The 25,352-nt window shown below is 46.0% G+C and overlaps 1 protein-coding gene across 2 annotated transcripts in view; it reads right to left on the bottom strand.

Moving 5' to 3' along the window:
* The window catches only part of ASTN1 (astrotactin 1), a 315,493-nt gene that overhangs the window by 176,713 nt on the left and 113,428 nt on the right, over positions 1–25,352 (bottom strand). For both annotated transcript variants that reach the window (XM_044267351.1, XM_044267352.1), the window contains exon 2: positions 22,470–22,657. In XM_044267351.1, coding sequence (XP_044123286.1) covers positions 22,470–22,657 — 188 coding nt within the window. The remainder of the gene's footprint in view (positions 1–22,469; positions 22,658–25,352) is intronic.

Below are 25,352 nucleotides of genomic sequence, written 5' to 3'. Positions count from 1 at the left end.
GAAAATGCCTGTGAGCTCTTCCGGAGCTGTAAAGCTGGTGAAGTAGTACAGACCAAGGAAGTAGGAGCTGATCCTTCGAAGATGGGCAATCAATGCCAGCTAGCCAATGGTGTCCCTGAGAGGGGGCTCCAAAGCCACAATCAGGCCTTTAAAATGTGGTGATGTCATCAAAATTGTAGTAACATGTTCTTGACCTTGAGGATCCCCTTCCTGCCAGAAGGAGTCACTGAAACTAGAAGAGAAGGCCCCTTGGTTTGCTCTTCTTGCAGATTGTCTTTCTGTGGTGGTCAGTGAATAGAAATCCATTATCCCCTGCCCATCTCCTTCCCAAATGGAAGACAAGAGAAACATGTGAAGCATATTAAGTAGAGAGTTCAATTTATAAATTATTAGGAACATTACCTCCCCTTGGGGGTTTTCTGAAGTCTTTAATCGTGTGGAAATGCTTTCCAGTTGCCACAGGCCACCACGTTAATTAAGAGGCCTCAATATGTCCTCTGGGGCCTCTGACGTGAATTGCACATCCCACTGGCAGGGGACAGGCCTGCCCTCCCTTGTCAGCCTCTCGCCGGGGCAATGATAATTTGTCAGCCTGCTGCCGTGAGATGCGTCAGGACCCCTTCCCCAAGTTTCCAGGGGCAAGTACCCAAAGCTCAGGGAAGAAATAAGTGAACTTCTCTCATTAAAATGCCATTTGGGGTGGCGGGGTAAAGACAGCCTTTCATAAGCAAGAGACAAACTCTAAGACAAAGAGTCTTCTAGGTTAGGCAGGCTCTTATCTGAAGGCCCTTTCCACCTGCAGATGCTATGAACAAAGTTCTTCTCAGGAGGAGATGCACCTTTATAGCTTTTCATTTTTTGTTTTTTTCTCCCAGGTCTATATGTTTTAATTCTATTAGGTTTGGTCATCATCTTTCTTCTTTAATCTGGGAAGTTTGTCTTCAGTTTCTTTTTTTTTTTTTTTTTTTTAAGATTTTATTTATTTATTTGACAGAGAGAGATCACAAGTAGGCAGAGAGGCAGGCAGAGAGAGAGGAGGAAGCAGGCTCCCTGCTGAGCAGAGAGCCCGATGCGGGACTCGATCCCAGGACCCTGAGATCATGACCTGAGCCGAAGGCAGCGGCCTAACCCACTGAGCCACCCAGGCGCCCTGTCTTCAGTTTTTTAGGAAGCTTCAGGAGTTTCATTAAAGAAAGCCTGAAGCTCTGCAGGGAAGGAGGCTGGAAGCTAGTGTGCTGGAGTTGGCCCGGGCTATTTCAAGTTGTCCTCTTTCAGGTTCTTTTTATAGAGCTGCCTTTTTGGTTCTTGGGAGTTTTTCTTGCCTCAGTACTTTGACTTTGCTGTCCCAAAACGAAAGAAAGAGTGCATTTGTTCATAAGGAGCTCAGAGCTCTGTGATGCTCGGCGGCTTCAGCGGGGCCCATTGTTTGCCTTAATGCCAATACCAAGGCCAGTGCCATTGTGGGAGGCATGGGGACAGAAGCAGCTTGCTATAGGCGAGGTGTTCCCGGTCCAAGGCTACCCTCATGGACCCCCTAATTCCAGAGACTTGCTTAGATCTCTGCAGAGTGGGACAGCTGGGAGGAATCAGGATACAGGTCAAAGAATCAGTGTTACGGTAAGAGGCTGGCCCCACATGTAACCTGTGCGTGTGGGTGTGTGCGTGCCCAAATGTGTGTGTACTGTGCCCCACAGGCAGGCTGGGAGATAAAAGGGTCCACGGAGAAGCAAAAGCACTCCAGGTCTCTGTCTCAGCGACCCATAGGCAGAGCCGCGTGAGACAGGCCCCCTCCATGGGCTATGTGCACCAGCCCTTCAAAGCTTCACAAGCCAAGCATGAAGCCAATAAATAAATATCTCCAGCTGGATAATGCTCAATGCTTATTCTTGGCCACGTTCCTTTCCTCCTTTCCTCTTTGTTTTTATGCAGTAGGTGATCTTGATGAAATAAAATAATAACAATAATCTGCTCCATTAGGACCAAACATTAAGGGAATTATTGAACAAGTAACAGAAGAGGCAGCTGGCACAGTATATGCTAATGACCATGAGACTTTAACCCTCTTTCTCTCTGAAAATAATGGAGTTGTTAAACCCCTCTTCCTCCCATCTCCCCAAAGTCAGGCAGCCCAGCCCAAGGGGACGTGAGAGGTCTCGAAGACCTAATAGCTCTGTGGGCAGCAGCTGGGGCTAAACAAATGAAAATATTAAACACCAGTCACTGTGGGGACTCCAATGACCTGTCAGGACTCCAGTGACTTCAGATGGGAAAAACGTGGGGGACAGAAGGGTGAGAGAATCGAGATGTCAAGATTTCCCTGAATTTGGTATATGTCACTTTCTGAACCAGTGGAGCTTCAAAAGGTTTCTTTCCTCTCCGCCCCAAACCCCCCAAAATGAGAAGGATCTTTAAAGGCTGTGCTATTCAGAGATGCTTGCTAGTCAGGGGACCGGCAGGAGCCCCTTCATGTTGGGAACAGACCCTGATCGTATTCCTGCACACAGAGAAAGGCACAACTTTATCATAACTGCCACGAGGTCTGGTGTGCCAGAGTCCAGTCAAGTCTTCAGGAGCTGGGCCCAGCTTCCTCCTCACGGTGGAATCTCCAATGGTGCAGTGGGAGAGATGACAACCCTACCGAGCTGAGGGAGAGTTTTGTAGAGATCTCAAAGGCTACAAAGCACCATGAAAGCATTTCTCAGCTTCTTAGAGCAATCCCATTCTACATCCTTAATCTCCCCCACCTAAATTCCTGCCTTATTTTATAACTCTGTGGACACACTGCCTAATTCCTACAGTATCCGTGCAACGAAGTAGGAATAATATCCACCATTCGTAAAGTATTTACCATGTGCCAAACACAGCACCTGGTGAATTACATAATTTTGTTTAATCCTACTAATAAATGTAAGTAGTTGAAATTACTATTTCCATTTCTCAATGAGAAACAGGAGATCAAGTAACTTGCTCAGGTTTATGTGGTGGTTAGTGGGAAGCCAAATCAAGACTCAACCACTGATCTTAATGATGTTCTATGACCTGGTTAAGTAGAAAGGGGCCTACACTGGGCCTGGACCCAGGGCCCAATTCCCTAACCTCCATCTTCTCTAAATTAAGCCCTGTATGGCCTTGCACTTACACATGATCCTTAGGAGGATACAAGTAAAGATTCCCAGATGTCTACACTGAGTACTATCTACATGGTCTGCCCTGGATGCCCTTAATCCTCCTCAGTTAAGCTTGACTCTTGGGCTAACCAAATGCATAATCTCAAGCAATAATTTAATTGTGCCAATGGTGGCCATTTTTCAGGCTGTCATTCTGACATAGGCAGGGAAAATCTATGGAGATATTTGTCCTTGGGTAGAGGTTTTCTAAGCAAAATCAACTGTCTTCGGGGTTGGCAGGTACAGATGCTCGAGCATTTCCTTGAGCACAGTCTACTACACATGCACATAGACTTCTGTGTCTTCGCCATCTGGAAGCCCTTATTCTGGGTGCAGAAACCTAAGAGGAGTGGTGGATGTTTTCCACAAGAGAGCAGCGCATGGAGAAAACAGACTGGGAAGGGAATGTAAAACTTGAACACATTCAGGGAAGCTAGGAACTGGTCACAGTCAGGTCACCTGAAAGATGGCTGGCCACAGATTTGGAGAATGCCTACAGGTCACGTCTTGCATTAAAACTCCAAGAATGAGGGGCGCCTGGGTGGCTCAGTGGGTTAAGCCTCTGCCTTCGGCTCAGGTCATGATCCCGGGGTCCTGGGATCGAGCCCCGCTTAGGCTCTCTGCTCAGCAGGGAGCCTGCTTCCCCCTCTCTCTCTCTCTCTCTCTCTGCCTGCCTCTCTGCCTACTTGTGATCTCTGTCTGTCAAATAAATAAACAAAATCTTTAAAAATAAAATAAAACAAAACTCCAAGGATGATAACGGTCACTTCCAATGCAAGTCATTCAAAGTTAGTCAAATCCAGGAATTAGCAAAACTGTTATACGCAGCTTTCTTCTCCTAAAGGACCTCTCCCTTGGAACGGACTTGACCTACGATGCAGAGGAGAACAATGGGCTCCCATAGCCACTGCTCTTGTAATGCTCCAGCCATGACTCAATCTTGGCATCCAAGGAAGATGCATATTAAAGCTGAAGAACTGTAGCAAAGGGAACATGCGGAGGGATTAAGGAGAGCAGAGACGCTGATGTACAAACACAATTAGCGTGTCCTATGCCAAGATATCTTCCAAACCTCTCACTCTTGCCAACAAGCTTTGTCTGGTATCAAAGAGGGGAGGGAGAGGGATGACTGACAGTCAGAAGAGTCTCTTCTTGGGCCATGCACTAAGTGCCATGGCTCTTATTCCTTCCTCTTAAAAAATTATTATAATTCAATTCTTCCCTGGAACTAATCATGCACAAAATCTGGAGAAGAGGCCTGGTCTGTGAAGGCAATCTCTGGGTGAGACACCGATGTTCTCCGGAGGGCAGCCTTCCTTCAACTACCAGTTCCAGCATCAGCCGCCTATTGTCTTTGGCTAATTCCATTTTTGCAGGCAAAGCCATTGTAAAGTCTTCAAATGCTTCCCATGATTAATTAAGAAGAAAAAAAAAAGTTGCCCTGATCTGCCTCCTCCCTCCCTGGCATCCCACCCCCCCAGCTCTGTGTGATGTCAGCTTTGTTCTTCTGGTTTTCCACAGTTTCTCTCTAATGTTTGGCTTTTGAGGGGGAGGTGATGAGGTTGACTGTGAACTTGAACCTGACACCTGCAACTCGGCTTCCTCACTAGCTGTCCATGGCTCACTTTGTTCCTGGCCAGATGCTAGTCCTATGTACCAGGCTCTTGGGCTCACCAGCCAAAGATGGGCCTGAGCAGAGGGAAGCTGGAAGCTGAGACCCAGTCACCGCTGCTCTCCCCACACCGCCCCTGGGGAAAGTAACAAAAGGCCCAACTCTGATCCGGTTTTGATTTCCTGATCAGTGGCTGGATCATACGGTGTGAATCCACAGGTCACCCTGATCTAGCCAGAGACTCTCCCATGATACAAAGACAGTCAGGGGTTCTTGCTTCCAAGGCGACTGAAGAGTCAGACATCACCTTTCCAGACAATGCATTATTCTGTACCTGGAGCGGGCATGTGTTGCTGACCCCATGGGGACCATTCCCAGCCAACCAGCAGCATTATTATGATTTAATTCAGATCACAGTGTTCGTGGGATTTCATTTTCCCCACTTTTTAATAGAGATGATTTATTTTTTTCTATTCTTAAGATTCCGTGTTATTATAGGAGAGGTGGGGGAGAGAGAGAAAGGGGGTGGTTGAGAGGAGGCAGGGAGAGAGAGAAGACAGGTGTAGGATAACAGGGCGTGTCCACCCCTATCCCTGAACCTTTGCCCTCTCAATCCCCTGACATGCCCTCCTCCCTCTCTCTACCTCTGCCTGAGCCCCTCACACCCCTTCAGGGCCCCACCAGAAGCCCCTCTCCTTCCCAAAACCGACTTTGATTTCTCCAATCCTCAGACATGCTCTTTCCTCCCCACTCCTAAAGCATACGTGGGCATTTCTTAACTAATCTTTAATCCCTAATTCTTTTGTGTCCTATCTCACAGCTCGGACTACACTTGAAGGCAGGGACCTCGGTTTAAAAACTTACCATGGCCCCGGCCTCAGCAAACACAGTGCCCTGCTGGATTCATCATAGGGAAGCAGGCTTGGCCAAGTCGATAAAGCACAAAGAGCATGACTTCCAAGCTGTTTGTTCACCCAGCCTAAGGCCTCCTTCTGGAAACCCTTCACTCCTCTCTGCGGGCTTCCCCGCCCATCCTGAGACATCCCTCACCTGAGAGCCTCCCAGGAAGAAGTCAGCTACAGTAGGAAGCCAGCACCCACGACGATGTTCAGATAGGAGGTCCCCGCTGCAGACCCATCGCCCAGAGGATATTAGCTGAGCTTTTCAGAAAGCGTGAAAGCTTCTACTTATCCAACCTCGTTGATAATAAGCCACTGCGAGGTGCCAGGGGCCTCACGTAAATCTACAGTGATTTTTTTTTCTGGAAAAATTAACTGGCCTGTACTTTGGCTCAGACTTTCCTGCTGTACTCCACAGAACTCTCCACAAAGACAGTCTCCTCACCAGAGAGGCTCAAGAAATTGGTCACCACATTTTTTTTTCTTATTACTGAGCTATAACTGACATGCAACATTATATTAGTTTCAAGTGTACAACGTAATGATTTTTGTGTATACTAGAAAATGGTCACCGCATTAAGTCCACTGATAAAACATCTATTTAGCCCCTAATGATCAGAAGAACCTGTACTACGTGCTTTACAAAGGGCAGGGTGTAAAGAAAGTCCCGTCTCTGGGAAATGAAAGGTTTGGTTTTTGTTGTTGTCAGTATAGACATTATCTGTATTTACATGTACACATATATTTGCATTTATATTTCTGTTTCTGCAGAACGACTGCAGGTAGGATGGAGAAGTTCTCGTTAACCCCATTCTGTAGTGTGGCGAGTATATCCGGCCTAGCAAGAGGGCCTCACGCTATCGAGACCAGCATTTTCCCACAGTTTTCTCCACCGCCACACCATGACAGATGCGGGCTCCGACGTGGGTACAACCCACAGACGCACCCGGTACCGGCTGCAACTCCAATTTCTTCTCTCTCTGTCAAGAAACCAGACCAGACTGCAAGCTGAGCGAGAATGACCTTATTATAAGGCATTTACAATGCAGACTCCACTCTGATGGAGAAAAGGAAACCAGTTACAAATCTCAGCCCTTTACCATTAGTAGTATCAAATTCAGATGCCACACTTTACAACTGATGGGGACATGGCACCGTGGTGGAGAACTGCAGAGGTGTGGACGCATTCCATGCAGAAGACAACAGATGAGGAGCCCTTTGCTCTGCCCAGAGGCAGGGTCTGTCCAGGGAGAAGCCCTCTAAATTCATAACACTAGAGGGCACCATCCCGGTCCTGAAGCCATGCCTGGAGTAGTCAGGACTGAAGTCCTCACTCTGAAAATATTCCACAGTGATTTTGATCAGTACCAACTAAAAACCAATCTTAAAAGATTGGGTAGACGATGACTGAGAAACAGACAGACGGACGCATAGAGATGGCCCTGGGACTTGGCCAGCTCTGGTGTGTAGTAGGACAGTCTTCCCTAAGTTTCCTGCTCCAGGATTATGTGAACGGAAGAAGGGAGGTGATGGTTTGTAGGGAGGAGGGAGCCCGGCCATCAGAGAGGAGACCTAAATAAAACATCGCCCTAGTGGGTGCCTGGGTGGCTCAATGGGTTAAAACAATGCCTTTGGCTCAGGTCATGAACCCAGGGTCCTGGGATCGAGCCCCACATCGGGCTCTCTGCTCAGCAGGGAGCCTGCTTCCCCCTCTCTCTCTGCTTGCCTGTCTGCCTACTTGTGATCTCTGTCTGTGAAATAAACAAAATATTTAAAAAGAAAACAACAAAACATCACCCTAAAGGTCTTGCAAGACAAGGGCAGGTGCGCTCACTGACCACGCACTCCTGTCTCCAACAGCGCCACTTACCAGCCTTTCAGCCGCTGGACCAGCCCTCTGAGCCTCAGCTTTCTGAGTGTCAGAAAAGCCCTTGCTCAGCCTGCCTCACGCAGATGGCCATCCACAGACACAGAACACAGCAAGGGAGATCCAGGAAAGATGCCTGAGCTGGGCAGCGTGGCTAGGACAGAGTGGAAACCAAGGTGTGGTCAGGGAGGAGGGCTGCTCATGAAACACTCACCTGGGAATTGGCCCTTCAGGGTGGAGGGAACCGCTCAAGGTGTTTCAACCTCAAGATGATACTGTCCAAGCTGCATTTTACCAGAAACAGGCTGGTGGCAGGAAGGGGGACGTTCTCAGAGCACCAAGGGAGAAGCAGCCTGAGCGGGTGAGAAGAGACGGGGGCCTGTCTGCCGGCAGCAGTCAGGGATCGGGGAGGCACACAGGGCTTCCAGTGATGTTTAGGAAAGCAAGCAAGCAGAGAGAGGTTGCTGCTGGACTGAATGAGTGGGGAAAGGGAGGAAAGTGGACCTAGCCTGGGAGACCTCCTTGGTGGTCCTTGCACCATGGAAGGTACCAGGCGTAGAGAGGGCCTTTGGGAAGATGGAGGATGCATTTCATGTGACCCGTCTTGCTCGAAATGCACGTGGCCCACCCAGACAGATAATGTAAGTCAGAGGCTGGTGGGAGAGACGCCAAGGCTGGGGACCAGAGAGTTACAAGTGGGGGAAAAAAAAAAAACATGACACAAACAATTTTTACTCATTTCACAAACACCAACTGGGGATGTTCCTTGTGTGAACTGTGGTGGTGGTAGTTGTAAGAAATAGAAGATGAATCAGACTCCAACCAGATCCTGCCAGTTAGGAGTCCGGAGTCTAGTAGGGAAGAGAAGACTCATCAAAATTGCTTTTGGATGGAAACAAACACTAGCCAGAAGAGAAGCTCAGAGAAGCCTTTCCTGTGGGCCCTGCCGGAGGAAACCAACCGAGGGGGAGGCGTGGTTTCTCGTTGAAAGGTGCAGAGAGGTGGCCGGTGGACGCACTGGGTATAGGACCCGAAAGGGACTTGGGATTGGAATGCAGACACATGGTGGAGAAGAGGGGGACGCAAGAAGACAATGCCAAGGTCATGGCAGGTCAGGCACAGTGAACAGGAGGGCCCAGAAAAGCGTACCCTGCACAATAATCACGAGGAGGAAGACTGAGAGCCTTCTGTCCCCAAATAATAAAATGCAATATGTGAGTAGATGATTTTCAAGCGAAGAAACTATTTTTCTCCCTTTCACTGTTCTTTCTTGGCAACCCTAGTGACCTAGAAGGATATTAGCTGGTAAGGCAGCATTTGACACAGATGCTGGTGGAAATTTCTGGATGCAGAAACAGCCCTTTGAACGCGCTCATAGGATCACACAGGAATAGTTACACGGCTCACTTCCCACTCCAACTTTTTTCATTAGATGAAATCAGGTGAAAATAAACATCAGACGCAAGTTGGATCAAAGAGGCCAAGGAACTCACAAAAGGCACGCAGAAGAAGAAGCAGGGAAGAGGAAGACGGCGAGTCTCCGGGGCCTCAGAGACCACAGACGACCTCTCCTTCCCGGGAGAGGAATGGCTTTGACTTGACTTGCCCTTGTCCTCAGACGCTGTCCTGAGAAGCGGCCAGACCCAGGTGGAAGGGACGTCTGGCAGGTGCCCTGCAGGTCCCGGAACTGTTATTTGACAAAAGCGCTGCCCTGGCAGGGATTTTCCTTCTAAGGCCGACCTTTCCCCCAAGACACAACTGCTACCCTGAGAATACAGCGCCCAGGGCCACAGAAGCAATCAGGTGTGGAAGACACAGAAAACCACGGCTCAGCTGTGCTGGCCAGAATCACTCCTCCTCCGGCTCTGTCGCGGTCATCGCGGGCAGAAGGAGAAGCAGCCTTGGAGAGTACTCAAAGTGCCTGGGATGTGACTCCTCAGAGCCACCAAAGCCCCCAGGCTGCAGGCTGTGGGCCGTGTGCAGAGGCCACTCCATCCTGCATGCCTCTCCCCCACCCGGGGGCGCTCCTGGAGCAGCCCCCCGGGCTCAGGTGGGGACACATCCAGGGAGACTCCATGCAGACAGTAAGGAGCAGATCTGGCTGAGCACAAGAGGCCCAGTGCTGGCAGCTTGGCAGATCCCAGGGTGCCTGAGGAGAGGCCCCACTGGGCCATGGGAAAAGGCTCACAGGGCCACCAAACTCCTTTCAACAGGTCAGCACGGTGGGAAGGGACAGCTCTCTCCCAGGGCAGAACAGCCTCCCCTCAGCCCCACCTACAGGCACAAAACCCCGCCATTTTCCCCAGAGACCATCTCTTGTTCATAAAGGGGAAACAAAGGAAAGCAGAGTGGCTGCCGAGAAGAGAACAGAGCTTCTCTGCACATTACTCTGAGGTCTGATTTAACCAGGGTTTGCTAGTATCCCCTATGTCCTTCACTTTCATATTCCTGGAATATCAGAGCCAGAGGCAAGTTCCAAGTTCATCCAGCCTGGGGTTCCCAAGGCACAGTGCCCACAGCCCCTCCACGATCCTGGTTGATGCCATGCCAATGGCTGGCCAAAGTGGGAGACATCTTAATTTTATTATTTTATAAAACTGCTTTTCCTAACCTCTACTGAAATAATTAACGGTAACAACAAACCCAGGATTTTATTGGCATTTTCATCTAAGGCTAAAATGAGTTCAAAGGGAAAAGCCAGTCAGTTTAAATAAAAATATTCAGAGAATACGAGAATAGATTGGGGGGAAAAAATATGACACACTCTGAATGCCTAAAGTTTTGAGAACGCTCATTCACTGTTGAGGAAAGAGACTCTGGAAGGTGAAGACATTTGGCTGCAGTCTCAGAATTTCGTGGGGTAAAGGTCTATTACAAAAGCCTCCTGATTTCTAATTCAGGGGTCTGCTTGTCTCCCGGGCCCAGTATTTATCACTGTGGAGGGAAGAAGAGAAAAACGCCGTCTAGGTGAGTCAACCCCGTTGACTGACTCTGCTCTGGAGGGTCTAAGCAGAGCCTCGGCTGGGACACGGGGTGCTGCCACCCCAACTCCGGGAGGAGTCAAAGGGAGGTGGTCATGCCCGGGGCAGCCTGGAACTCTCAGGGGCTGAGGCCACTTGCTCTGGCCAGCAGAGCCCTAACACAGTGACCTGACTCCATGACATGTAGGACTAAAAAGAATCAAATCAAATCAACAAACTCTCCTGCATTTGTTCTGTGTGACAGCTTATCTCGCTTCGTAGGAATGTGTCCATGTTCCAGCAATGTCAACTTCTGACACACTCCCTCTTCCACATCCCAAATGCTTATATGTATTAGCCCCAAAGCCTTCCATCGTCTTGCTCAGACAAGCTATAGGGAAGAAGGAAACAAAGAGGTTGAGCCCTTTAGCAAACACCTGGTGTCTGACCCCCATGTCTTCCTTATGGTGCTTTAGGGGACAGCAGAACTCCCGTGAAGTTCACCTTAAGCAAACTCTGGCCTTGGGAGCCATGCCCAGAAGTCCCAGATACTGCTCCTTGAAGCCCCCATTGCTGTCAGCCACAGTTCAATGTATCAATTAACTGAGCATCTGATTCTCCCAAGTTAGAAGGCGACTTGACTCATCCCTTGCTATTCACGGATGTCAGCAGCAGTGACAGAGGTATCGGGAGGATCGTAAATAGCAAGGCGGCAGCAGGAAGCTCCTGACCTCTTCAGATGTGCCGTGGAGACTCCTGGGCAGCCTGCAGAAGAGCTACTGACATCAGCTACTCATGCGGGCAAGACTTCCAATGAACTTGAGCGCGTACTTGACAGGGTATGCGGTAAGGCAGTTTTATGACGTGAGGTCTTAAAATGCCTCGTCCACCTTCAGCTGCATAAACAAGGCAGACAGCCACCGCTAACTCTTAGAGTCCTTACGTATCACAAACCAAATGCATGGTGACATGTCTGGAACCATAATCTACTTCTCTGCGTGCATGTACACTTGTATTAGGTATTTCGGTCTAAGGGGCCATTTTAACATATTTAAACATTTCACGAAAGTCAACTGTGTATGTCAAAATTGAAACCAACCAGGAGCCATCAGCTTCACGGGGAAGGAACAAAACAGTGAATTTCCTAATTGGCATCTTGTTTATAATTCTCTTGTCAAGTCTAAGCATATTTTTGTTTTCATCAACTCTGTCTTTCCTAAACCTATCAATACCTCTCAGGGGAGGCTAATGTGCTTGCATTTTACCTGAATTTGTGCCTTGAATTTGTAGCAAGAACAATCTTTGTCAATGCCTGCTTTAAGTGACAATTATAATCAATCTACAGGAGTCTGACTTAAACTAGCAAACTATTACCTTTTCTTCTGCAAATGGGACCCTATCACTTCTGCCAAGTCGTTAGGATTTTAGTCTCTGTTTAGGATCTGTAGACAAAACAGAGTGTACCAGATCGGGATCAGCAAACTACAGCCTCCAGGCCAAATGGGCCCACTGCTTGTTTTATAAATAAAGCTTTATTGGAACACAGCTACATTCATCCATTTACTTAGTGTATAAGGTTGGCCCTACAGTGGCAAGAGTTCATACAGCCTGCAAGGCTGAAATGGTTATCATGAGCCCCTTCTCAGACCCGTCGCATAGTTTCCTGCCATTATCCAGGTTGGGGTGTCTCTGTGGGTGCATAGCTGTCAACCTCTACTACATCCAAAGCTACTGTCTCCAGCAAGCACCTGTGAGGGTGGGCTTGAGGGCAGATTTAAAGGCAAATTTCAGGTCTGTGAAAGAATCCCAAAACTTTAGACTCGGGCAGCACGAGCTAGAGGAAAGATAAAAGCCTTCAGAATACGAACTCTGAGTCTCTCCACCAATGCTGGCCTTCATGAAGGTCACCCACCAGTCCATGCCTTCTTTTCCCTGTCACAAATGTAAGTAACAACAACCTTTGTGTGTATGTGTAGATACCTGAGCAGAAGAGGAACGCCCATGATGACATCATGTGGTTTGAGAAAAAAATAAATAAATCAGTGAAGTCCTTCCAGGGAAGTTTGGAGCTGGGATTATCATCCCAAACCATAGGACAGTTGCTAGGAAACCTTATAAACAAGGAAACAGAAGTGGCTTCAGAATGCCCTAGATGTACAAGACCACGTCCCAGCTTCGTCACAGGCCCGCTCTGTTGCCCTAAGGTCCTTAATTGCCTCAAATCTTGTCCCCGAGTACAACTCCTCTAGGACTCCTGTAAAAGGTTGCTATGATCCCAGCTGCTTTTCTGGTTCCCTAAGGTAGTGGGCCCCAGGGTAACACACCGCACACGGAACTGTTACAGCCAGCTTGCATGGCACCCCAAGAGTTTACCTGGTGAATATTTACTGGGCACTTCCCATGGGTCAGGCACTGTAGGAAGTGCTTAGTAAGAATCATCTCATTTAACGATCGCAACAGCTTGAAGAAGCAGAATCTATTATTCCCATTTTATAAAGAAGGAAAGTGAGTTTTGAGTGTTTTCAGTAATTTACCCAAGGACACTAGAACATCTAGTAAGTGGTAGAACTAGTACTTAAACTGGTCTCTCTGAGAGTGAAGACTTGCTATAAAACTACGGCCCTCAAGTTCAACACTGCAGGACGAACATCTTCACTGGCTTCTCGGCTTCTCCATAACCTTTGTTCGGAGCCAACCCCAGCCTTCTTTGCAATGCTTACCCCCTTTGTTCCACCCAAATCTTCACCTTTCCAAAAGCCTCAGAGACTCCACCATGATGATAACTTGCCCAGTTCTCTATGTGCTCTCCTAATTTTCAGCAAGGGAAGGGTTTCTACTGTGCCAACTAGAAGAAGCAGAATTATCCAATATCCTCAAAAACTGGAGAAACTGGGTGACCCTGATGCCACCCAACAACGCCGTCCTAGCTGAACGCAGTCTAGAGTCAGATACACTTGCCTTGAATCTTGGCTTCACCTATATAACTTTGGATTTGTGATTTACTTTCTCTAAGTCTCAGTGTTCCCATCTGAGAAGTGGGAGAATTGTTACCTGTTTCAAAAGGCCGTGGGAGTTGATCGATACGATGCACGAAAATGATCCCATTCATTGTCTGGGACCCAATAAGGGAAATGTGAGCTTCATTACTAGAAGTATTACCAGTTCTTCAGATCGATTTAAGCCACACAGAGATTATGACTCCTGCTTTCAAAAGGACCTTCAGGGATTTTTGGGACCAAGTACTTAAAAGTAATTTGTTGGCTTCTATATCAAGTGGGCTAAATTGCTGAACAGAGTATTACATCATGTTGTTAAAAAATAGTATCCTTGTGAAAATGTGGCCTCTTAGCTATTTTCCTTGCTGTCTGGAGAAATAGGGGCACCTTAAGGCCCCTATGAGCTTCAGGAAAGAGAAGAACAAAATTGTAAAGAGGATGTAAAACATGTAAAGAAATGAAAAAGAACACTCCACCTGGCTCCCAGTTCTGCCAGAGGCCATCCTCAAATATGAAGTGTTAATAATATGATTAAATGTTCCTTGAAAGCAGAATGTTGTCTTATTAATTTTCTCTCTCCTTAGTAGATACAAGTGTGTGTGTGCGTGCGCGCGCGTGTGTGTATGTATCCCTACTGGTAAAGAATCCATAGCTAAATGAATGAATGAGTCACTGACCTTTTTAAATCAATGATAGGTCAACAGTGCTTTTAAATTTTTTTTTTTTAACCTTACTACAAAAGTGTAAAAGTATGTAAATGAAGAAGCCTATTGTTCTCTGACTTTCACAATTTTAGAGTGGGAAGTCCCTAACTGCCCTCTTTCCTTCCCTGCCAATAAGCCTGTTGCAGCTGTGGGGTGGGGTGGCTGAAGCCAAGGTTAAGCAGCTGGATGTAGCCAAGCTGAACCAAATCTGAGCTTTTGGGGTTAGCTGCCTCTTGTAGCTACAGGAAGAAAGATCTATATTCCACCGTGATTGTGGGTCCTAGTGCTCATAGTTATTTGTTTGGAAGTAACGATGGGAAAAAGTGTCAGATGAATCTCAGCAGTCAAAAGTGGACAAAACAACAAAAGTTGGTAAAAGGACATATAATAAATACATATCGAGCACTCACTATTGTCCAGAATATGAGCTGGGTGCTTCTTAGAGCATAGAGTCTAGACTCTGACAACTACCTCAATTTAGATCCTGGCTCCATAACCTAACAGCTGTTTGAGTCAAACAGCTGTTTGAGATACTTCGCTTGTCTGTTTCCCAGACCCATCATTTGTAAAATGGGATGATAACAAGCCCTACCTCATGGTGTGATGAGAATAAAAAATAAGGCAACACATACTGAAAGTACTTAGAGTTGTGTCTGGCACTTGGTAAATACAAAATAAAACTGTGATGACGAGGATGATGGTGGTGGTGATGTGATCTGTGATGGGGATGACGGTGATGATGGTAATAATGGTGATGATGATGGTGATGATGGTTGTGATGATGGTGACAATGATAATGATGGTAATAGTGGTGATGGTGAGGATGATGGTAATGGTGGTGATGATGATGGTAATGGTGATGACGGTGGTGATGATGATGGTGATGATGATGGTAATGATGATAACAGCAAGGATGGTGATGACGGTAATGGTGATGGTAATGGTGGTGATGATGATGGTAATGATGGTAACAGCGATGATGGTGATGATGGTAATAGCAATGATGGTGATGGTTATGGTGGTGAAGATGATGGTAATGATGGTAATGGTGATGGTGATGATGGTGATGATGATGGTAATGACGGTAATAGCAATGATGGTGATGACGGTAATAGCAATGATGGTGATGATGGTGATGATGATGGTAATAGTGGTGAAGATGATGGTAATGATGGTAATGGTGATGATGGTGGTGATGATGGTGATGGTGATGATGACAGTAATGATAAGGATGGTGATGATGACGACAAAAGCATCTTTCTGTTCTCCAAGCATCTCTACAAGTATATGCCATTGTATTGGACAGTTAAATCATGGAATCATGGCTTCTCAACTTCTGCTAAAGGAAGTGGTTCTGAGCTGGGCCTGGAGCAGGACTAATCATGCTCTGTACCACCTAAGCCAACCTCCCCATAACAGTAGCCAATGGGAGAAGGTGAAGGTTATATCCTCCTATGGGATAACTTCATAGGAAAAGCTCTGAACAAAAAGGAACTGGAGTCACTAGCTGGTCCCTCTGCTTGTGCCCCTACGGAGTTAGAATACGTGGAGGAAAGCAATTCTGGGGGTGGTGGGGGGGGAGGTGGCACAGGGATCTGGCAAAGGCCAGAGCTATTGGCCCAGGCCAAAGACAACCCCGTTCCTTGTATCCTTACCAAATGACAGCTTATAAAACCATGAGAATGGAACAGCTCCCTTTAAAAAGGAGTTCCCAGAAAGTCTTCAAAGAGGGAAGATCCTGCAAGTCTCTTCCTGTGTTAGGTAGCCAGATCTCTGACACCACAGAAGCTAATACCCACGGAGGGGTGGTTTGTGTTCCTGTTGAATCTTCGGTTGTTAGACTAAATCTCTATTTTTATATTGAAACATAATTACTTGACAGCTCAGGGTCTACATTTCATTCAGCTTTTCACACCAAATTCTTCAAGAATGGTCAACATGGAATATTGGGGGCTGTTGTAAACAGAGGCTTAATTTTATTAGAAGTATGCAGTTATTTATTAAAGCATGATGTTAATAAAATAGGCATATTCTGAAAAAAAAAAAAAAGCATGGACAAAGCTGGAAACATTGGAAAGCTGCAGGGATCAGAAGGGGCCATTAGTGAGGGGAGTTGATGAGTAAATGGATAGCACAAACATTTAAAAGTGTCACAGTGAGGGGGAGATTTACAGAATAGACTGGACAAAGGAGCTAATTCACGGCAACAGGAGCAAAGAAAACAGACCCCAAAGAGCCAAACCAAAGACTGCTGAGGCTGGGAGCCGACAGGATGACTTGGACCCTGCACCATCTCCCAGCTCCAGGCTCCATGAAATTCTGCTCTGGGGATTTTTTTTTTTTTTTTTTTAATCTGAAGATTCCTGTCTCCCTTAACTCCATGTGAATTTCTATAGTCAAACTCCATTACAGAGAAGGCTGGAGTGCATTTCCATTTTTTGAAACTAAAAAGCCTCAGCAGTGAATGTATCCATTTCACAGATGAAGTGGGAAGCTTCCAGAAAAGTCAGTGGATTACCTGAAGGAGTAAAGCCAGGTTCTGGAGTTCATCTTCCAACCCTAAGCCTGGTGTTTCTTTCCCGCACACCCCAGTTCCCATTCTATAGGAATACGGGAGGGCAGTTAACACTCAAAACAGCTTGTCAACCAGAACGGCGGATGGACTTACAGGTACCTGTACCTAATATGCCTTGGCAAGAGTTGCACAGCCAAACCATGGTGTCAGGTAGAAAGGTTTTATAAACCAATCCTGTCTTGGCAATTGGGATAGCCCCCAATAGGCCCAGGCATGTTATCTTTCGAAACTCAGTCTGTCAAGAACACCCCAAGAGCGAGGAGGTCTTGTTGGTAGGGATCTTGCTGATTCTTTTAGGAACTGCCCACCATTTTTGTAATGGAAAGCCAAGTACACAATAATGGCTTTGGTAAGTGGGGGGATGGCCGAAAATCAGTCCTGCCTCGTGATGGATGGCTTGAATTGCTAGAAACATTCTTCTGACTCAATCATTACTCTAGTTCTAGCCTTTGTGGTAATGCAAGATATGACTAAACTCCCCCATTTCTTTCTAAAGTTCAGAAGGATCGCCCCTGATACAGTAGGGCACCCTCGGCTGAACTGAGAAAATGATATAAATTGACAACAGAGATGTAAAAGTGACCCTTATTAATGAATTCGCTTATCAACTTCTCTAATAGATTAGCTGAAAGCAAAAGGAATGGACAGAGAAAGCTCCAGCTCTCCTGTGCCCACAGAACTGATGGTCTTGATGGCACATAGCAATGACCATGTGTAGAACTGCCCTTCCCTGCCCCTGGACGTCCCTGAGCTTTAGGAGTGCAGTGCAAACAGCTTCCAGCAACAGAACATGCGATGCGTAGGCAGCTGAACTAAACTTGAGCAAGGATGCGCACGGTTGTCTACATTCCTGGAAACACAATCCTGGAGACTCCGCAGGTATACTCCCTCGGCTTTGCACTGACTCAGCCCACGTGTCACACCCCCAGAATGGGACTTCTCTGAAGTGTCCATTCTATTTCCTGGACACTGGGACTCCACGGTAGCACCTGTGGCCTTCTTTTGTTCTCTACACTGTTTCTCCCCAAAGAAAACTATGTGTCCAGGGCTCACCTGGGGCTCCCAGAAACAAGGTACCTAGAAACACCCAAGAAGCCAGCAGCTGGGGGGGCTCGCCGGAACCTGCAGACACTGGCCAATTGGCTCCACCCAGCCAGGACTAGTGAAAACTATTGAGGACTAGTGGTCTTCAGCAGCTCCCAGCCTTCAGTGATGGGCTCTAACTACACAATCCTCAGGGAGATCAACAAACGCTCAAAGATTATTTTTCCCCACAACTGTTGAATTGGGCCTAAGAAGGCTGAACTAAGAAAGATTATCTACCAGTGGGAGTTATCACCACAAAAAACATGTATCAAACTGAAGCATTTTTTAAAGGTTACTCACTGTGAAAAATGTATTTAACCAACCTATATGTGTATAGGAAGTCTATTAACATTGCCATCTTTAATTACAGAGATGAAATATATAGATAATACATTAAAATGCTATTATGCACCATTCAATTCCTTTGCATACTTTAAGAAGAAAAATGTGGATCATATGGCAAATTAGCCAAAGTACAATATGGAAATTTAAATCCACAGAGGCTGAATATCTAATGTAAAGTCATAATAAAACCTGATCTTCTATGGAGTAAACAATTTGCTTATCCCTGAAAAATTCTTTTGACTTCTGGATTTAAATTCACACATCAATTTTCATTTGATGATTTTGCTTTCAGTTGTTCAAGAGTTTGCAAAAGAGTACCCCTGTGTACCTCAGTAGTTTTCTATGTCAATTATCTCACAAAATTCAAAATAAATCTCTTCAGCCCCATTGGAATCATGCAGGAGGTTAAAATCCATTGTTTGACCCTCCAAGCAATAATATACAATTTCAGGAGGGAAAGAGTACCTCTTTGGAAAAAATAATTCAAAAATTTTAGGATATGATTGAAAAATAAGAAAAGCAAAAGGTTTTTCAAAGTTTTAAATTGCCAAGTTCCCAGCCGAGGTATTGGTTTTCTGCAAGCCCACAATTTTGCTGATGGTATATTTTTAGTGGGCACAGTGAAAGAGAGAATTCCCCAATTCTCATTCATAGAGTGTTACATGGATACAGAAAAGGTTTTCCTTTGCCTTTCTGTCTTGCATTACTTACACTGTGTTTAAAACTAAGAGCAGTAAATGCAAAATATAAAAATAAACAGTGGTCCCTGCATTGAGGCAATATGGATGAGAAAAGTGTAAATACATGAGAGAAATGTAAACCCGAAGGTTTTCACAGAACCATTAATTCCCTTGACACATACTGGAAATATTTTGAATTACCAGTTAAGCTTTTAAATATACATTTTCTTAACAGGAGAGAAGAGGTTGGGTGTATTCATGTTTTGATAATCACCTTAACTTCTCTCTTTTCCAAATTATGTTATTTGGTTCCAAACTGAAAACTGCATCAGTATTGATCGTTATAGTTAATGAAAAATAGCTCACTGTTATCATTTCATAACTAACGGGGTTTGGATAATAAAATTTTGTGTAAGTGCATTCTGCTGCCCAACAGCTTTACTAGTCAAAGGACTGCAAAAATCTTCTGATGTTTATAATACTCTCTTTCTAGAGGGCTTGGATGGCTGCCTACTTCACCTCCAAAGGATATGGTATAAAGGGTATCAGATAAAGTCTACCAGTCCCTGAGTCTCTTAAGAAGGAGCCTTCAGAGATTCTAGGAACGACATCCTCAAACAGGATACCCTCAGGCTTGATTTCTAAGCTGAGGGCAGACACGCAACTTTAGACTTTGAAACTACATCTAGAAAAGAATATGAGGGATAGGCAAGGCGCTGAGCAAGGGTGTACAGCATGGAATGAGAATGGGGCAAGGGGAGGGGGCAACCCTGGGCTGAATGAGACTCAGTTGACCACACCATCTTTGACAAGGGTGGGAGGGAGTACTTCTGTCTTCACTCTACCTTGGGATTCCCGTTTTCTTACAGAAGTCAATAGCCTCCCTGAATTTTTCATTGAGATGTGGGCCTATCCATATTGAAGAAGTCAAGCCACAAACACAAGACTTGCCTACCCCTACCCTTTGCCCATGTACTTTTAATCTCTCTCCCCTCCAGCTTAATGAAAAAATCACATAGAATAAAGCAAAATAGAGCTGCAGGAACAATTTCTTCCATTTTATTTGGAAGACAGAATGTCATTGCTGGTTTTCCATGGGTGATGGGTAGCATATGAAGGAAAGATTTCAGAGACAGGTTGAAGGCTGGCTTTTGCTCTCTTTCCATTTCAGTGCCCATGGTCCATTAATCCCTGCTCGGGAGGGCCTCAAAAAAAAGCATTAATAAGGTAGGGCTCCTCATAGGGGTTGTTATATTTTAAGGGCACAAACCATGTCCTCAAATCCTTTGGCATCCTTGATTGGCACATTTCTAGCTTTACCACCACCCACCCGCCCACAAACATGCATGCACATATACATGCATATATACACATACGTGTCTCGAGAGAACTTACTAAAACACATCATTCTGGGGGCAGAACGTAGGATCCTTGCCACACCAAGATGGGACGTAGCAGCTGGAACTAGCTTTAGACTGTCTTTCTGTGGATGTCACACTACTCCTCCAGCCCCCACCAAATACACCTTCTGACCCCTTGCCCATCTTAACTGCCTCTAGTCAAGTTCTCTCTTTCAGACACAATCATAGTCAAGTTCTCTCTTTCAGACACAATCACACCCGATATCAGTTCTTGGGACACTCTAGACACTTGTCTACACCTTAAACATTTCTTTGGGGTGATGACTCATTCCTTGAAATGGTCTAAGACCAAAAGAAACAAAACGAAGCAAAAACCATCCATGATAATGACTGCTTTCCACAATGAGATGGGACGATGGGAATGGCTGGTGGGAAGTCCACCATTGTGCGTTGCTTTTCAATCAGACTGTACCATAAATGTGAAGACAATGTAGCCTCTGCATCTGTCACTCCAGTCAATGACAGGATTGATTCAGTTGATCTGCCTGCTCTCACCACTCTCTGGACACTACAAGCTACATTGAAGAAGACAAGCTTCCCTGAGAGAGGAAATGTTAGTCTATAATTAAGGATGTATGAGTAGGGCACCTGTCTTATCATAAACCTCAATTAATTTGGAAATGCAAGGCAGAACAATTTCACTTCTCTGTCTGCCTTCGCACACATCTGAACACAGACTTAACCTCCACGTGCCCTTCGAGGACTCTTTTCTTGACCATATAGTTTAAATAAAGTAACTTGTGTCTACACAGATCATCTAGCAAGCCAGTTGTTCATGGAAACACCAATAGAAGAAGAAATAGAAGACTTAATTCTGAAATTTTTATCAGAGATTTTCCAGGGAAGAGATTCAAAGCCAAATATTCGGGTGATGGAAATTTTTATATATCTAAAATGTGCTCACTTTCTCCCAATCTGATACACAAAACTAAATAGCATGTCAGGCTGGTACCAGAGGAATCAATAAGAGTTTAGACCAAGACTTACACTGGTTTTCTGTAGTGTTTCACAAATATGAAGCAACACAAACGTGAAGCAATCCATGCCTTCCTGCACATATGGCCCATGAAATCAGTCCAGCCTCGGCCTGCTTGCCCTCAGGCTGCCCTCAAACCAAGTGATGTATTTGGTTTTATCAATATAATACGAATACATGAAAGATCTACCATAAGTGAAACAGGCACTTTCTCTCTCCACTGGGGAAATTCATTCATTTCTTCCGCAACTATTACTAAGCATTAACTATCTGAATGCATTGTTCTAAGTGCTAAGAAGACATCAGTGAACAAAAAACCACCAAACAGAACCTCTGCCTGCCCTTGGAGCACTTACTTTTGAGAGAGATTCTACAATACAAGTCCCTAGAATTTTAGAAAGAGCCTTCTCATTTTCTTGAAACCTCAAATTTCTCAGTAGGAGAAGGAATGCCGACAATGACATTCTGAGCTAGGCTGCAGAGAAGAGCAAGTATGTATTGACGTGCCCTTCATTGTAAGAGGTAAGGAAGCCAAATGCTGACTTTCTCCCTCCTGGGAAAAGAGAGAAGAGGGATTGGTAGCGGCAAGGAGCCTGGCAATTCAGTCATTCCACAGGCACGGATGGAGCAACTATTATAAGATATTCTGCTTTACTAGTTGAATAACCCCTTTCTTTTTTTTTTTTTCCTAAGATTTTATTTATTTATTTGACAGAAAAAGACACAGCAAGAGAGAAAACAGAAGCAGGGGACGTGGGAGATGGAGAAGCAGGCTTTCCACCGAGCAGGGAGCCCCATGCAGGACTCAATCCCACAACCTTGGGATCATGACCTGAGCCAAAGGCAGATGCTTAATGACTGAGCCACCCAGGCACCCCTGAATAACCCCTTTCTAAGACAACCCAGTGCCCGCACCGGATACTGTCTCTCATCTGTAAAAGTCAGTTCATATCTAGGCACGTTAGCAAGGCGAACAGTTGGACAATGGCGGTACAGAAACAATCACAACTTTTACTTCACCACAGGTGGAGACAGTTCCCACAAATAGGACATTTACTTATTCACAGGAGGAATGACCATGGTGCAGTGGGTTTTCTAGAGCTGTGTCTATGGCACCAAGTCCCTTTGTGTCAGGATAACATCAGCTATGACCCAAGAGGCTAAAGCCATGGCGCTCTTACCATGACAGAGATGTGAAGGATCCTCAGCTCTTCTTCTGCTGACTCATGCTGGGGTTCTTCCGTTGGGTCTTGTCCAGGGAGACTGGGGGCACCATCTTGGTGATGAATGTGAAAAAGCAAAGTGCCGTTCTCCAGCCATTGCTGTCTCCAGCGCACCAGAGGGATGTCCTCTGTGTTCCCTGAGATCTCTAGGGGACAAACACCAAAGGCACGGGTCAGAATTCTGACTGGACCAATCTGAATCTTATTCCTCTTCCTCCTCATCAATGGTACCAATTAGCCAGCATCAGTTAAAGACAACAAAGGGCTCCAGCTTGAGTTAAGTCAGGTTTACCGCTACCCCAAATCTCCAGGAAGGGAAGGAGCCCTGAGAAAAAACAGAATGCTCCCCCATAGGTCTTTGCACCGTAATTTAGTGAGCTGGGCTCTCACCCATTGAGAAAAATACCAAGGTGAAAATTCAAGTTCTTCCCCATATTTCTGGGATCAATAGCATACTTTACCCAGCACAGTTTGAATCTCCTGATAAACCCCCGAGGTAAATACAAGGTTGTTTGCCTCTTGTAAATTTGAAAATCTGAGTTCCCTAGCAATTATTCCTAGACACCAGTGACTCTACCAAGGAGAGAGTTGGTAATTACTGTGCAGAGAATTGGCACGTCTGGAACAGTCCTGAGAGGTTACCGCAGAGCCACTGGGACTCACAGGATATTTCTAAAACCACAATCATTTGCAGCACAGCCCACTGGTGGTGTGGGATACGTGCTGTGTCCGGTAATGTTTTAATTCCCTTTAATTTTTCTCTCATCTTTGCAGAGGAGAGGTTGCGCACGTGGAGAAGGTGGTGAAGAAGCGAGGCCTCGTCACGGACGGAAGCGCTCACCCGCACTCAGGGCTCTACATCGAGGCAGCAGATAAACGTCAACGATGAGTAACAAAACACCAAAACCCTAGTAGGCACACCACACTGTAGGTGCTAAGCTACGGTTACAGAAGTACACCAAGATTACAGGTCAATCTAGCTAATATTCCCGAACAATATCGTATGGAAGCTTTGAGACATCCCACAGTAGAGAGACCTGATTAACCTAGCCTTTCCTAAACTTCATTTGGCCTCCAAATCCCTGCTCCCTTAACAACTGTGACCACCCAGGGGAACGGATATTCTGCTGAGCACACGTTGGCAATGCAGGGCTTTATAAAACTTCACTTTTTAAAAGGCATGGCTTCTTCTCTTAAAATTTATCACCTTTGACCAAAAAAAAAATATTCCATAGGCATAAAAAAGATTTAATAAGACACATTTAGAATAGTATTCTCATCAAGTACCACACCATAAAGAGGGAAGCAATTTTAAATATTTATGGAGTTTATAAATATCTTTCACTATTTGTAGGAGGGCACAAATGATGTGCTTTATTTACTTACTTATATATTTATTCATTAATTTACTTACCAGATACCCACTGGGCATGTATTGTGCACCAGGCACTGTTCTAGGCACGGTAATACTAATCTAATATTAATCTAAATTAGTATTAGTACTAATACTAATCTAAATGAGTCCCTCAACAAGCCCTCCAGAGCAACCAACTCTGAATGAATGCGAACGTGGCAGGTGTTACACCGTGTGCATTAATGACATCACGTGGAAGCGTAGAGGGAGAGAGTAGGCTTGCCTGGGTTGAGGGTGGAAGAGGGGGAGAAAAGTAACCTTTCAGAAGAAGATACTGGTGTTGGACCTTGAAGGTTGAGTGGACTTCCTTTTAACAGGTAGAGAAGGGGGAAGAGGACATTTAGACACTGGTAGGATAATTAGAGGGAAGAGGAAGAAAAAGAGTACTGTCTGGTCCTCTCACGGTAGATCAGTGAGAATTTATCAAGCCACAGGTCACTCGCCTGTCCCTGGAAGACACAGATGGTATTCCCCACCTCCTCCTAACAACCCCCAGACCAGGGAGAAGAGTAAAAGAGCGTGTGAGGGATAATGAGGAGACAGCACAAACAAGATGATCAGGGCTCCCCTGCATCCTCAGCCCCTTGCCCCATCGCCTGGAACACTCCATTGTCCCATCGGGACGGTAGGCTGCCCACGCTCTGGGAAGTGACCAGCACACGCAGCCAGGAGGCTGCAGTGGGCAGAGAGTGTGACAACAGAGGCTCACCTGCATCTGGGTCTTGGTTTTCCATGGGCACAGCTCTGTTTGTTGAGTGAGGCAGTGAGTGACACAAGCCTCCCGAGTTCACTGCGGCTCTAAGGAGGCCTTCCAGACTTCCAGGTGAGGAGAGACTCTGGCGCGCGCCTCTGGGCAGTAGCCCTGCGACACATCACTGAAGGCCCCTCCCGACCACCAGTCAAGACTTCACCTCACAACACCAGGGCAATTCCTCCCGAGAAACACACCCCTCCTCCACCTACCGCCACTACGATAAGAACCAAACACTCTCCTCACCACGGACAACAATCAGGACCATTAACAGCTACTAACAGAGTACCTATCGCCATCATTAAATCACCCAGAGCGACACATGCGCAGACCCTACCCACACCTGCTCTTAGCCAGCCCGGGATTAATTCCACACACATTGGGTGCCACTTCCGCCCTTTCTGTAACTCTTCGGAAGGAATCTAATACCTCACAACTCTAAAGTTCTTAAGCCAGTTTTTTTTAATTTCCCAGGAGACCCTCATCAGAAAGGTGAGGCTCATTCTCTCCATTTTAACTGTGGAAGCAAGGACAAGTAAACACCCAGACCAAGGTCATGCCAGCCTAAATCAAAACAGGGAATAAAACTCACCAGAGTTTTATTCTGCGCCCAACAAACACAGGATGACATGACCTTTGCACAAGCACAGAGAAGAGAAAGCACTTGAGGACAGAG

This window comes from Neovison vison, chromosome 10 (genome assembly GCF_020171115.1).
Source record: "Neovison vison isolate M4711 chromosome 10, ASM_NN_V1, whole genome shotgun sequence".
NCBI classification, from domain to species: Eukaryota; Metazoa; Chordata; class Mammalia; order Carnivora; family Mustelidae; genus Neogale; species Neogale vison.
This window is presented reverse-complemented; position numbering and strand designations above follow the sequence as displayed.